General features: G+C 44.7%; 1 protein-coding gene across 1 annotated transcript in view; it reads left to right on the forward strand.

Annotated features, from left to right (window-relative positions):
- The window catches only part of CHAF1A (chromatin assembly factor 1 subunit A), a 384823-nt gene that overhangs the window by 287820 nt on the left and 83366 nt on the right, over window positions 1-13637 (forward strand). The window contains 2 exon segments of the mRNA XM_029614524.1: window positions 152-333; window positions 335-634. Of these exon segments, the coding sequence (XP_029470384.1) occupies window positions 152-333; window positions 335-634 (482 nt within the window).

The raw sequence follows: 13637 nt of genomic DNA on the forward strand, positions 1-13637 counted from the left end.
TTTTAGTTGTGAAGCATTCTTAGACATCTTTGAAAGTTTGTTCATTGTTACTTTGCCTCTAAGATTTTTTTTTACTCTGAAATTTTGTTTATTTTTTAGTTTTATAGCTTATTTTTCACTGAAATCTCTTAATTGTTCCCCTATTTTCTAGTTCTGGCCCAGTTGCTGCCTCTGCTCCATGGAAATGTCAATAGCAGCAAAGTCATAATTCAAGAGTTTCAGGAGTATTGTCGTCGAGGATTGCTGATTGATGGAGCTACTGCACCAGGAAGCAATAGTGCCAGCCCCACTAGCCCTAACACTTCCCGACCCCAGACTCCTACCACCAATGAAGAAAAATGCCATACCTTCCAAGGCCCGGCTTAAGCGTATTATCTCTGAAAACTCTGTGTATGAGAAAAGGCCGGACTATAGGATGTGCTGGTATGTCCATGCTGAAGTGCTGAGAAGCTTTGATCGGGAGGATCTATCTGTCCCATGCCAGTGGCTCTACCTCACGCAAGTAAAAGAGGATAATAGCAATGCTGCCACTGGAGGAGGGCTAACGCAGACCATGCCAGTATCTGTAAAGAGGAAGCCCACTGGAAGTATGTCTATCACCAAATTCATGAGGAAGCCCAGGGAGGTGCAGCAAGTAAGTTCTGTGCAGAGAAACTTTGTTTTAATATTGGAGACTTGCTGCTTTTGAATGTAACTTGCAAGCTGTCTATTGCAGCACACATTTGTATCTTTTTTTTTTTTTTCCTGTTTTCGCATATAAAAATTAAATTGTGACATTGTATAATAGTAGTGTGTGCTACAGCCATAAAGGAAAATTGGTTCTTACCTGCTAATTTTCGTTCCTGGAATACCACAGATCAGTCCAGACAAGTGGGTTTTGCATCCCTACCCCTAGGAGACAGAGAATAAAAACTTTTCAGGCACTGCACCTATGGTCTCTCAGTACTGACCTGTACCCAAGCCAAGATGTCTAACCCCAAACTCAAGTTGGAATTTCTAACCAAACTGACCCCTGAACTAGGGTCAAGAAAAGGAGTTTTGGTTCCCAAACTGAGAACTATATACAATTTTATTCATACTTCTGCAGTACAAAACTTAAATTCTGCATCTCTAGCAGCATCCAGATTTAGGAGAGGCCTTTCGACAACATTACTCATACTCATAATGGGACAGGAGTCTGGACTGTTCTCCTAGGACAAGCAGGATGGTAGTCCTCACATGTGGGTGACGTCATCAGACGGAGCCTGGTCCTTTTGTCAAAGTTTCTAGAACTTTAAATGGCACACTGAGCATGCCCAGCATGCCATAATCCCTGTGGCAACAGGGGTCTCCCTTCAGTCTCTCTTTTTTTTTTTTTTTTTTCCTCGCTGAAGTTTGCCTCATGGGTTAGGAGCTCTGTGAGATTTCTCTCACCTTTTTTCCTTGCGGAAAAACTTGAAGTTTTACTTCTTTAAAGTCCCCTAACAGGTGTCTCCCATTGCGCTCCATTTTCCTCTGATGCTTGGTAAGTACTTTTCCCGCGTCTCTGGTCGGTTCCTGCTGCCTTACCATTCGGTTCCTGCAGGCCACGACCGTTTCGCGCCCTTTTTATCAGCATGGCGACCGAGTTCAGAAAATGCCCAGAGTGTCCGCGAACAATGTCCATCATGGACCCTCACACTGTGTGTTCTGTGCTGGGGCTCGTTGCACGATGTCAGTCGGTGTCCCGAATGCGCCCAGATGACTCCAAAAGGCAGACATAGCCGTCTGGATAAGATGAAGTCACTTTTCAAATCAAAGTTGATTCCATCGACTTCTGCACAGTCATCACCGGTGAGTAAAGATCCTTCCACTGACAAGCCTCTCCGGGCACGGCAGGGAGACTGTGACCGTCCGTCACCGACGCCATCCAGGGCATCGGTAGCGTCATCCTCTGTGCCAGGGAAAGACCGGACCGAGCACAGAGGGAAATATCGTCACTGGCACCGAAGCGATTCCACTCCCATTACCGGCACAGACATCACAGCAGCATCGATGGCCATTGAGCCGCCTTCGAAGAGGGCCTGGGCAGAGGAGCCCCATCCTCCTCTGCACCCGAGATCCCGAGGCATTCCCACCGACATCGGTGCTGGGTACAGTGCCTCCACAGATTCCTGTGAAAGAGCCAGTAACGCCTAGCCTGCCTGCCTGTTTCCCCTGTAGCTGTGCTATTCACACCAGCTTTCAGGGAGGATCTGGACATCCTTGTCAGCAGGCAGTCCTCGATGCCTTCCGGAACCTACAACCGCCAGCAATGCCGGCCCCCATACCGGCACAGACCCTGGAACCATCGATGTTTGCACCGCTACTGGACCAACTTGATACCCTCATCTGTGCTTTTCCAACTCAGCCCGTTCCATTAGCACCGAGTTGGCCATGGAGACCTCCGCAGCTCCCGATACCCATTCCGGGCTCCTCGAAGGACAACGATACTACTTCCAGTCCAACTCCAGCTCCAGGTCCATTGATGCCGGAACCGCTTCCAAGTCCATCAGGTCTCTAAAGACCTAAACGTCCACCATTCCCCTCGATGCCATAGATTCCATCGAAGCCTCCATTGAAGCCAATACACCCTCCATCGAAGTCATCGAGGCCTCCATCGATGCCCACATGCCCTGGAGTGTTGGACATTCTCCCTCCTTCCGGATCTTGACATGAGACTCCCTATGACCCATGGGAGGATGTGGTTACAGATACCGCTACATCAGAGGACCTGCTCTCAGAGCCTTCTCCAGAGGAAATACGGCGGTCTCCTCCCGAGAACCTTTCCTTTGCCAACTTTATCAAGGAAATATCCGAAACCATCCCCTTCAATCTAGTGACGGAGGAGGACACGCGTCACAAAACCTTGGAGGGTTCTGCAGTTTGTTGATGCCCCCAAGGAAATTATGGCCATTCCAGTGCATGAAGCCTGTTAGATCTCCTACACCACTTATGAGAGCATCCTGGTACTGTTCCACCAGTAAACAGGAAAACAGATGCAACATATCTAGTTCAACATGCCCCAGGCTTTCAAAAACCACAACTGCCTCATCAATCTGTTGTGGTGGAATCTGCACAGAAAAAGGCAAAATGATTACGTCTGTATTCCTCAGCTCCTCCTGGTAAGGACCAGAAGTTCTTAGATGGACTGGGTCGGAAAATTTTCCAATGCTCCATATTAGGGTGCTGGATAGCCGCCTACTAGCTATATATTTTATTTATTTATTTATTTTAAAGTTTTTTATATACCGCACATGGGGTCACTTACGTGTCCGTCTAGGCGGTTTACAATTTACATACACAATAAAAACAATTTGAACATAAGACACAATAAAACAAAATAATTCTTTCTTTACAAGTATCAAGCAGATATAGATAATTCAGAGTAAACATTTAAATGGTGGTACTGAGATTGTATGCTTCATTAAATAGAAAGGTTTTAACCATCTTTTTGAATTCATTTCGATTAGATGTCATTCGGATACTGTCTGGTATAGAGTTCAACAAGGAAGGACCAAAAACTGAGAAAGCTCTGTTTCTTGTTAGGGCTAAGCTAGTAGATCTGACTGACGGAATTTCCAGTAAACATTTGTTTGTGGAACAGAGTTGTCTTGTTGGTTTATATATGTGTAGCATAGAGCAGAGCCATATAGAATTAGGGTTATAAAGTAGGTTGTGGATAGTGGTTAAGATTTTGTATTTTATGCGGTGAGTAATGGGAAGCCAGTGTAAATGTTGGAGTACTGGGGAGATATGTTCTCTTTTAGGAAGGTTGAAAATCAGTCTAGCAGTAGCATTCTGAATAAGCTGAAGTGGGCGTAAAGATGATAGTGGGAGTCCAATGTATAGTGCATTACAATAATCCAGATTTGATAATATTAAAGCTTGTGTTACGGTTCGGAAGTCTGATGACAGCAGAAGTGGCTTTAGTTTTTTTTAACGTGTATCTTGAAAAATGATTTTTTGACTGTTTCTGATATGTGTTTTGATAGAGATAACTTAGAATCTACTGTTATGCCAAGGTTTCTAGCATGGTTAGTTATAGATATAGATTGTCCTTCAAAAGTGAATGTTTTTGGAGGGCGTTGAGTGGAATCGGGAATAGTAGATAAGTAAATTAGTTCTGTTTTCGCTGCGTTCAGTTTGAGTCGATTGTGAGCTAACCAGGTTTTTATTGTTTCTAGATAGATTTGAAGTAGTGAAAGTGTTTTGGGCCATGTTTCAGTGAAAGGTAAGATAAATTGGATATCGTCTGCGTAAAGTTTGAAATTTAAGTTTAAACCATCTAGAAGTCGACAAAGGGGTAAGAGATAGATATTAAAAAGTAATGCAGATAAGGATGAGCCTTGTGGGACACCCATATTAGTTGTGTACGGGTGTCCCAGTGCCAAAGAAACCTTTGGAAACAGGTACAAGATTTTGCAGTCTCATTGCCTCAACAACAAGAAAGTCTAACTGCCATCATCCACAAGGGCCTCTAAGCAGGGAAGAATGAAGTAAGAGCGGCATATGACTCCTTCGAGACTGCTTCCCGTTTGTCAGCAACAGGAATCCGTGCTAAGAGATGGGCTTGGCTAAAAGCTTCTAATTTAAGACCTGAGGTCCAAGACAAGCTTGCTGATCTCCCGTGCACTGGAGATAATCTTTTTGGTGATTAAAATACAAGATGCAGTGACTCAGTTGAAGGACCACCACGAGGCCCTATGTCAGTTGTCTATAGTCATCCCGCAAAAGCATGAGAAGGGACCCCAGAAGACCATTCTACCGCTCACGCAAATACTATTTTATTTATTTATTTATTTTTATTTATTATTTTTTCTTCCTATCCTCCTGCATCTAGAGCAAGACCAGCCAGAGCCCCTCAGAGGGGGTCATACACGCCAGCCCAAAGCACCCAAAGCACAGCCAGCTCCACAAGCTGGTCCAGCCTCCGGATTTTGATGCGTTTCCAGAGAACAGCGGCAACTCGTCCATGAACCCAAAACCAGAAATACCCATAGGGGGCCGATTGCGCCACTTCAAAAACAACTGGCACCTCATAACAACAGATCAATGGGTAATATCCATCATAGCCCAGGGCGACAGTCTAAACTTCCTCACAGTACCCCCGGACTCTCCACCAAATCTACTGTGGGCGCGAAAAGACCACACATTCCTTCTAGAGTCAGAACTTTCCACCCTTCTGCGAACCAGGGCTGTAGAAGCTGTCCCCCTGGCACAGAGGGGCAGAGGGTTCTACTCATGCTATTTTCTGATTTCAAAATAATCAGGCAGTCCTCCGCCCCATCCTAGACCTCCGCAATCTCAACAAATTCCTTCAAAAAGAAAAATTCAGGATGGTATCTCTCGGCACCAAGCTTCCTCTACTACAACAAGGAGATTGGCTCTGTTCTCTGCACCTTCAGGACACATACGCACATATCGCCATATTCCCACATCACCGCAAATACCTGCGCTTCATAGTGGGTCACAGACATTTTGAATACCGAGTTCTGCTATTCGGTCTGGCCTCAGCATCTTGAGTGTTTAAAAAAATGGCTTTCAGTGGCTGCCGCACATCTATGCAGAAGCACTGTCCAGGTGTTCCCTTACCTGGACGACTGGCTAATAGTCGATCCAAGCAAGGAGCGCTCAACTCTCTAAAGCTCACCACAAATCTTCTACACTGGCTAGGATTTCTGATAATTTACCAAAAATCCCACTTGAATCCATCTCACCTCCTTATCTTCATCGGAGCAGATTTGGACACCACAGTCGCAAAGGCCTTCCTGCCCAATGACCGCACAGACATTCTCTCCAAACTGGCTACACCTCTGCGCACATACAAAACAGCCTAAGCCCATCAATTCCTCACGTTGCTGGGCCACATGGCTTCCACAGTCCACGTCACTCCTATGTCCCGGCTAGCCAAGAGAATAACTCAGTGGACTTTGAAATCTCAATGGCTCCAAGCCACTCAACCTCTTTCATCCCAGATCCATCTAACCGACCAGTTGTGTCTGTCACTTTCTCTAGTGGATAAACAAAGCCAACTTGCAGATAAGTCTACACTTCCAGCAATCAGTTCCTCAAGTGACCTTAAGCATGGACGCATCCAACTTTTGTTGGGGGTGCTCATGTGAACAACCTTCAAATTCAAGGGACTTGGACACAACTCAGAAGCAAAGTTTCAGATCAACTTCCTAGAGCTTCGAGCCATACGTTATGCTCTATATGCGTTCCAGGACTGCCTTTCATACAACTGTTCTCATACAGACAGAGACAACACAGTTGCAATGTGGTACTTGAACAAACAGGGGGGGCACAGGCTCTTACCTCCTCTGCCAAGAAACTGTGCAGGCCTGGGCCCTTGCACACTCCACGCATCTCCAGGCCACTTATCTGGCAGGCATATAGAACGTAGTAGCAGATTGCCTCAGTCTGTTTCCATCCCCATGAGTGGTCTCTGGATCCCTGTGTAGCGAGCAAAATCTTCCAGCGCTGGGGTCAACCAACCATCGACCTCTTTGCATCTGAACTGAATCACAAAGTGGACAGATTCTGCTCCCTGCACAGGCAACAAAACACATTAGCCATGAACGCCTTCGCTCACCCCTGGAACACAGACCACTTATGTGCATATCCTCCGATACCACTAATAGCCAAAACTCTTGTGAAACTACAATAGGACAAAGGATCAATGATATTCATAGCCCCGTACTGGCCTCGACAAGTATTGTTTCCCATGCTCCTCGACCTCTTCATCAGAGAACCAATTTGCCTGGGCACAGCGCCCAATCTCATAACTCTGAACCAAGGCATGTTACGCCACCCGAACTTTCAGACCCTATCCCTCACAGCCTGGATATTGAAAGCCTGATCCTACAACCGCTCAGTCAACTAAGGTCTCTCAAGTCCTTGTAGCTTCACGAAAGCCTTCCATACGAAGATCCTATCTTTAAGTGGAATAGATTTACCACATGGTACACTCAAAAAGGTATCGACCCCTTTTCCTGCCCCTCTCCATCCCTATTAGACTATCTCTGGCACCTTTCAGATTCTGGTCTCCAGACTTCCTCGGTAAGGGTACACCTCAGTGCCATCACAAGGGAGTAGGGGATGCTCCAATAACTGCATAACCCCTTGTGAATAGATTTATGAGGGGTCTATTACAACTTAAGCCCCCTTTATGGCACCAGTTACTGAATGGGACCTAAACGTAGTACTTACAAGACTCATGCGTTCCCCATTTGAGCCTTTGCACTCCTGTGATGTTAAATTTCTTACATGGAAAGTTCTTTTCCTAGTAGCCTTTACATCTGCTCGAAGGATCAGTGAGTTACAAGCCCTGGTCACATACTCTCCCTATACAAGGTTCCTCCATGACCGAGTGGTCCTCCGTACTAACCCTAAATTCCTTCCCAAGGTGGTTACTGATTTCCACTTGAATCAGTCTATAGTCTTGCCCACTTTTTTCCCAAGGCCTCACACTCACCAAGGTGAAAAGTTTACCCGTCGATAGCAGGGCTGAATTAGCCATGCTGTCATGGGATCTGTCAATCAGGTCCGGGAGCCGGAGCTTTACCAAGCAGAGATTTAGATTTTAGCTCTCTGCGGCTGCGCGTGTGTTCCCGCGCAGGAAAGTAACATATTCTCCTCAGTCTGTTCTTTCCGCGAGCGGGATCGCAAGCGGGGCTGATTTCTCCTCAGTGTTTTTATTTTTTTCTTACAGTGTCAAAAAAGTTTGGGTTTAAACCCTGTAGCTGTGGCAAGGTAATGTCTGTCAAGGATGGCCATGACAGATATTACCAATGGCCTGGGGCCAGAGCACAATTTAAAAAATTGTAAATTTTGTGCCCGAATGTCCCCAAGAAAACACTACAGCACAGACACACTGCTGCTTGCGTTAACAGATAACATCATGAGAGGGTTCGATAGCGGTAAACATTACATCCTTGTGATGCTAGACCTCTCTGCAGCCTTCAACACCGTAAATCACAACATACTTCTAAATAGACTAGATGAAATAGGATTAAGTAACAAAACTATGAAATGGTTTAGATCTTATCTAAGTAACAGATATTTTCAAGTACAAATCAAAGAAGTAATGTCAGAAAAGATAAACCTTCAAACAGGAGTACTACAGGGCTCTGCCCTATCGGCCATACTATTCAACTTATATCTCTTACCCCTATGCCACCTATTGGCGGGTCTGGGCACCACACATTACATATACGCTGACGATATCCAGTTAATACTACCCATTGACGACACAATCAAAAAAACATTAAAAATAGCAAATATGTATCTGGATATCTTCAAACAATTGCTAAACCAAATGGAGCTAGTAATATTGAGAAAACAGAATTTATACATTTAGAACGAAAAAGAACGGAGATCGTTCAAAACCCAATTATACTCAATAACAACCAAAAAATAGAGTTCACAGATAAAGTACGGAATCTAGGCGTAATAATTGACACAGAACTAAGCTTAAAACAACACATATCTCTAAAAGTAAAGGAAGGATACGCCAAGCTAATGGTACTGAGAAGACTTAAACCTCTCCTAACAACCGCCAACTTCCGATCAGTACTCCAAGCGCTGATCTTTGCTAGTACCGATTACTGTAACGCCCTTATGCTAGGCCTACCATACACGTCACTAAGACCACTACAGATATTACAGAACACAGCTGCTAGAATTTTTACCGGCAAAAGCAGAAGAGACCACATCACAGAAACCCTAGCAGAATTACACTGGCTACCCATTGAACAAAGAATTCAGTACAAAACACTATGCACCATACATAAATTAATACACAATGAAAAAGCAGACTGGCTGAACACAGCCCTTCGTGTACACGTCCCAAATAGGAATCTGAGATCTGCCAACAAAGCACTCCTCACTATTCCATCAGTCAAAACAGCTAGACTCACACAAGTAAGAGAAAGAGCTCTATCCTTGGCAGGATCCATACTTTGGAACACTATGCCCACATAGTTGAGACTACAAAGCAACAACAAAACCTTCAGAAAAAATCTAAAATCCTGGCTTTTTAAACTAGCTTACCAAAAAGAGAAAGGAGAATAGTACTCAAGGGAAAGCAGGTACAAATAATTGAACAACAAACACATAAGCAAAATCAATGTGTGTAACACATAACCAAAATCAATGTGTGTAATTTTTAATCAGATTAAGTTTCATTCTTTTAAAGCTCAGCAAAAGGGTGAAAGTGCAACGATAAAGGTAATCTAGTAACCTAAACTGTTAAAATATGAATTGGAAATGACTCATTACACTTACCAATTAATATCATTTACAAACTTTTTTACCGACCCTAAAATGGCACCTATGTAACTTAAGATACGTTAGCCTCATTTTATGTGCCTTAATGTAAACCGCTGTGACGGTTCCCACCAAACGACGGTATAGAAAAATGATAAATAAGAGCCCAAAAACAGCGGGCGTATAAAATACGGGAACTTTTCAGTTTTCAGAGCCATTGGAGGCTCATTCTTCGCCTGGCTGCCAACAACCATGGCTCCATATCAAAAGTGAGCATCGTCGTGGGATCCTCAACCCACCAGGCTTGGAGGTAAGGACTTGCCGAGTCGACATAGGCCATCGGATCCGGTAGGACTGAGAGAGCCTCAGCGATCGGCGCGGGAAACAACGGCACCTGAAACTTCGGCGCCTACGACTTATGCGCCCAAAGTACTTTCTGCGCCCAAATCACCGGTGCATAAAAGTTCTGTGCCCAAAACGACATCGGCGCGCGCAAGGCACTGGAAACAACGGCGCCAAAGACTTATGCGCATAACTTACAGAACTCAAATGCTATACCCAAACTGTAATAACAAGATACAATATGAGAAAATTTATACAACTTGTTATGTATGGAGGATGTGGATTGAGCGTGCCTTCATACGATGCCAACCTGTGAAGTTTGGCTATCGTGTATGTGAGCCTTAAATGGCTTCTAAATCATTAGGCACCTCAATACAGGTTTTAAATTTATGGTTGTGTCCACGGGTTTGCGTGCTCTGCAAATTGTTTTTTCTAGATATTCAAGCCACCACTTGTATTATACTTGCGTGTGTGTAGTCAATCTTGTGCTGCCTTTGCTTTGACAAGAGAGACCGCAAAAACACTGTGGCAATTATTGCTGTGGCTGTTCGAATGGTCGTGGACTGCGGCGCTGGAGACGCTGGTTGTCATGCTCCATGTTCTGAAGTTGAGGTGCCTAATGATTTAGAAGCCATTTAAGGCTCACATACACGATAGCCAAACTTCACAGGTTGGCATCGTATGAAGGCACGCTCAATCCACATCCTCCATAACTTACAGAAAACATCTGCGCACATGGCAGTAAAGAAATCGACACACAGTGGACTATAACAGTCCACTCACTCATATCATTCAATACCACATGGTTTAAAACGAAGACATCAGTCTCCAGATGTACCTAATGCCACCTCTTCAGATTCCAATTCTACAGAGGTGAAATCAAAACGTACAAGACTATTGCCATCGGGACGTGGAATCCACACAAGATCATCGTCACGCCATCATCATAGGCAATCACGTCACTCACATCAAAGGTGGTGAAGACGAGGGACACATGGGAAGTGAGCCCTTCTACTTCTAGGTCATCTCACCCATGAAGTGCAGCAACTTATCTCGTAGACATAATACAAATAACTTCCTCTGCTGCATCTACATCCTCAGATAATTCTGTTAGAACCGCAAAGGGCAAGGTGGGGAAGAAGTATGATATGCCAAATGCTTCCCCTCAAATTCCTCCGGTGCAACCTAAAGCATGCGAGTTACTGAAACAATCTGGTCGTTCAACAATGCCTCCTCAAACAAGAGGCATTTTTTCAATTATCCCAATCGTTGGCAGGGTTTTACGAAACCCTTCAATCATCCTTTAAGATGTCTAACGAACTATCGGGGAGTTCCCCGGAACACAGCATACACACCTCCAGAGAACTGTCAGTGGAGCCTCCGGCATCCCCAATAGCAAAACGACCAAGTTCACCAATTCAACAGCAAGATACACCTATCGATTCTCTGTCTCCACAAACATCCCCATCATCATCTACCGGATTCCCATCGGATTCACAGGAACAACTGCACGAACCATATTCCCCTCCTGAGGACCTGACATACCCAAAATTTTTAGAAAAATTGGGCATGATATTACATCTGGAGGTCCAAAAGGAGACAGACCCTAGAGCAGAAACCTTTGTTCTCCTAAAAATTTTCGATGCTCCGGGAGAACCAACATCTCTTCCACCACATGAACTATTACATACAGTCTTACAGAAATCTTGGGAAACATCTTACTCTCTGTCAGCGGTTTCAAAGAAAACGGATATAAAATTTTGTATGCGGAAAACATCGCCTTACTCTATACCACAACTACCACATGCTTCAATTGTGGTAGAGTCTGCAATGCAAAGATTCAAAAAAGCAGTGTCTCATACCTCATATCCACCGGGGAAAGACAACCAATATTTAGATGAGTTTGGCAGGAACATGTACCACAACTCAATGTTGAATGCCTGCATTATGCACCATCAATTCTACATGGTACAATACCTATATGAGTGCATACAAGCCACAAAAGGTATGCTTTCCTCGATGGCTGATCAAGTACCACCGCCTCTTCATAACATGCAGGAGTGTTCTCGACACCTTCTGCGGTCAATATATGAGGGATTTAAAACATCCTCTAGGGCGTCTGCAACAGCTATCGCAGCCTGTAGGATGGCATGGTTACGTTCTAGTACGATATGAGAAGATTTACACGAGAAACTAACGAACCTCCCGTGTACAGGAGACAACCTGTTAGAAGAACGGTTTCAAGACACAGCAAATTCAGAGGAGGCTCTAGCAGTCCAATCCTTAACATCACAACCTCACTAATCTACCAAGCGTCGTTATGTGGGATCTACTCGTAGACAATCCTATACCCGTAGGCCTTACAGGTCTTAGCAATCCTTTCGTATACAGACGTATCCATCTTACCAGCGTCCTCCGCCACAACAACACAACCCGACTCAACGTAGGGGTAAGCCACGTAACCAGAGACAGCAGACACAACAACCGGCTACTGCAGTAAAATCAATGCCATCTTTTTAATAAACCAGCCACTACCACTACATCAAGCTCCACCTGGCAGAATTCATTCTTGCCTGGCAGCCTGGGAGAGAATAACAACCGATCTATGTGTTTTAGAGAGAGTACAACATGGCTACCAACTCCAATTTACCACAAAAGCCATACTACCCCAGACTCAAAGCTTCCAACCACAACTGGGGGAGGAAATTGCTTTGCTTCACAAACAGCAGGCTATTTGAATTTTCCCGAAGACCCAACAAACAGGATTTTATTCCCCATACTTCCTCATACCCAATAAGTCGGGTGGCCTTCGCCCCATATTAGATCTACAGGAGTTGAACAAATTCCTTACCAAAGAGAAATTCAAGATTGTATCGTTGAAATCGATCCTACCTCTGATTCAACCCAACGACTGGATGTGTTTCATCGATCTAAAGGATGCTTACACACATATTCCAGTCCATCCATCCTCTTGGCGTTACCTATGCTTTCGCTACAGCCATCAACATTACCAGTACAAGGTTCTTCCCTTTGGACTATTGTCTGCACCCAGGGTTTTCACCAAATGCATGGTTGTGGTGGTGGCTCATCTCAGACAACAGGGTATGACCATCTTTCCATATCTGGACGATTGGCTAATAGCTTCAACCCCGGACATCGTACTCTATCACCTCCGGGTAATACACTGCTTACAGGAATTGGGATTAGTGATCAATTTTCAGAAATCACATCTCCAACCAACACAAAGACTACAATTTATAGGAGCAGGCCTGGATACTGTTCGCAACCGGGCATATCTCCCAACAGAAAGAATAACACAACTACGTCAACTTCTCTACTCGTTTAACAACACTCAAAGGCCTTCGGCGAGACAGTATTTGGTAGTCCTCAGCCACATGGCGGCGGCTATTTTCACGGTTCCCAACACCAGGCTACACATGAGACGCCTGCAGTGGGGACTAAAACGTCAATGAAAAAACTCACAACCATTGACACAGAAGTTATCATTGACCTCCGAGATGAGACAGGACATAACATGGTGGCTCCTAGACTCCACCCTGTCCAAAGAAGCATTATTCAGTCCTCCTCCTCACAACACAGTCTAACCACAGATGCGTCTCGCAAGGGATGGGGAGCACATCTCGAGATTTACGAAACCCAAGGGTTATGGACAATCTCCGAGCAGACCCTGCAGATAAATTTATTGGAGCTCAGAGCAATTCGCAATGCGTTACAAGTGTTTCAAGATCACTTAAAGGGCCACAGGGTCATGATCTACACAGACAATCAAGTGGCAATGTTTTATATCAACAAGCAAGGAGGGTCCGGTTCATGGTCCCTTTGCAAGGAGACTCTGACGATCTTCAAACATGCTCACCAGCATTGCATACATCTGCAAGCAACTTACCTACCAGGAGTAGCAAATACAAGAGCAGACAGGCTAAGTCGCATCTTCCATCCTCACGAATGGACACTCAATTCGGAGGTAGCCCAAGATATCTTCATACAGTGGGGGACGCCTGCGATAG

This window comes from Rhinatrema bivittatum, chromosome 8 (assembly GCF_901001135.1).
Source record: "Rhinatrema bivittatum chromosome 8, aRhiBiv1.1, whole genome shotgun sequence".
NCBI classification, from domain to species: Eukaryota; Metazoa; Chordata; class Amphibia; order Gymnophiona; family Rhinatrematidae; genus Rhinatrema; species Rhinatrema bivittatum.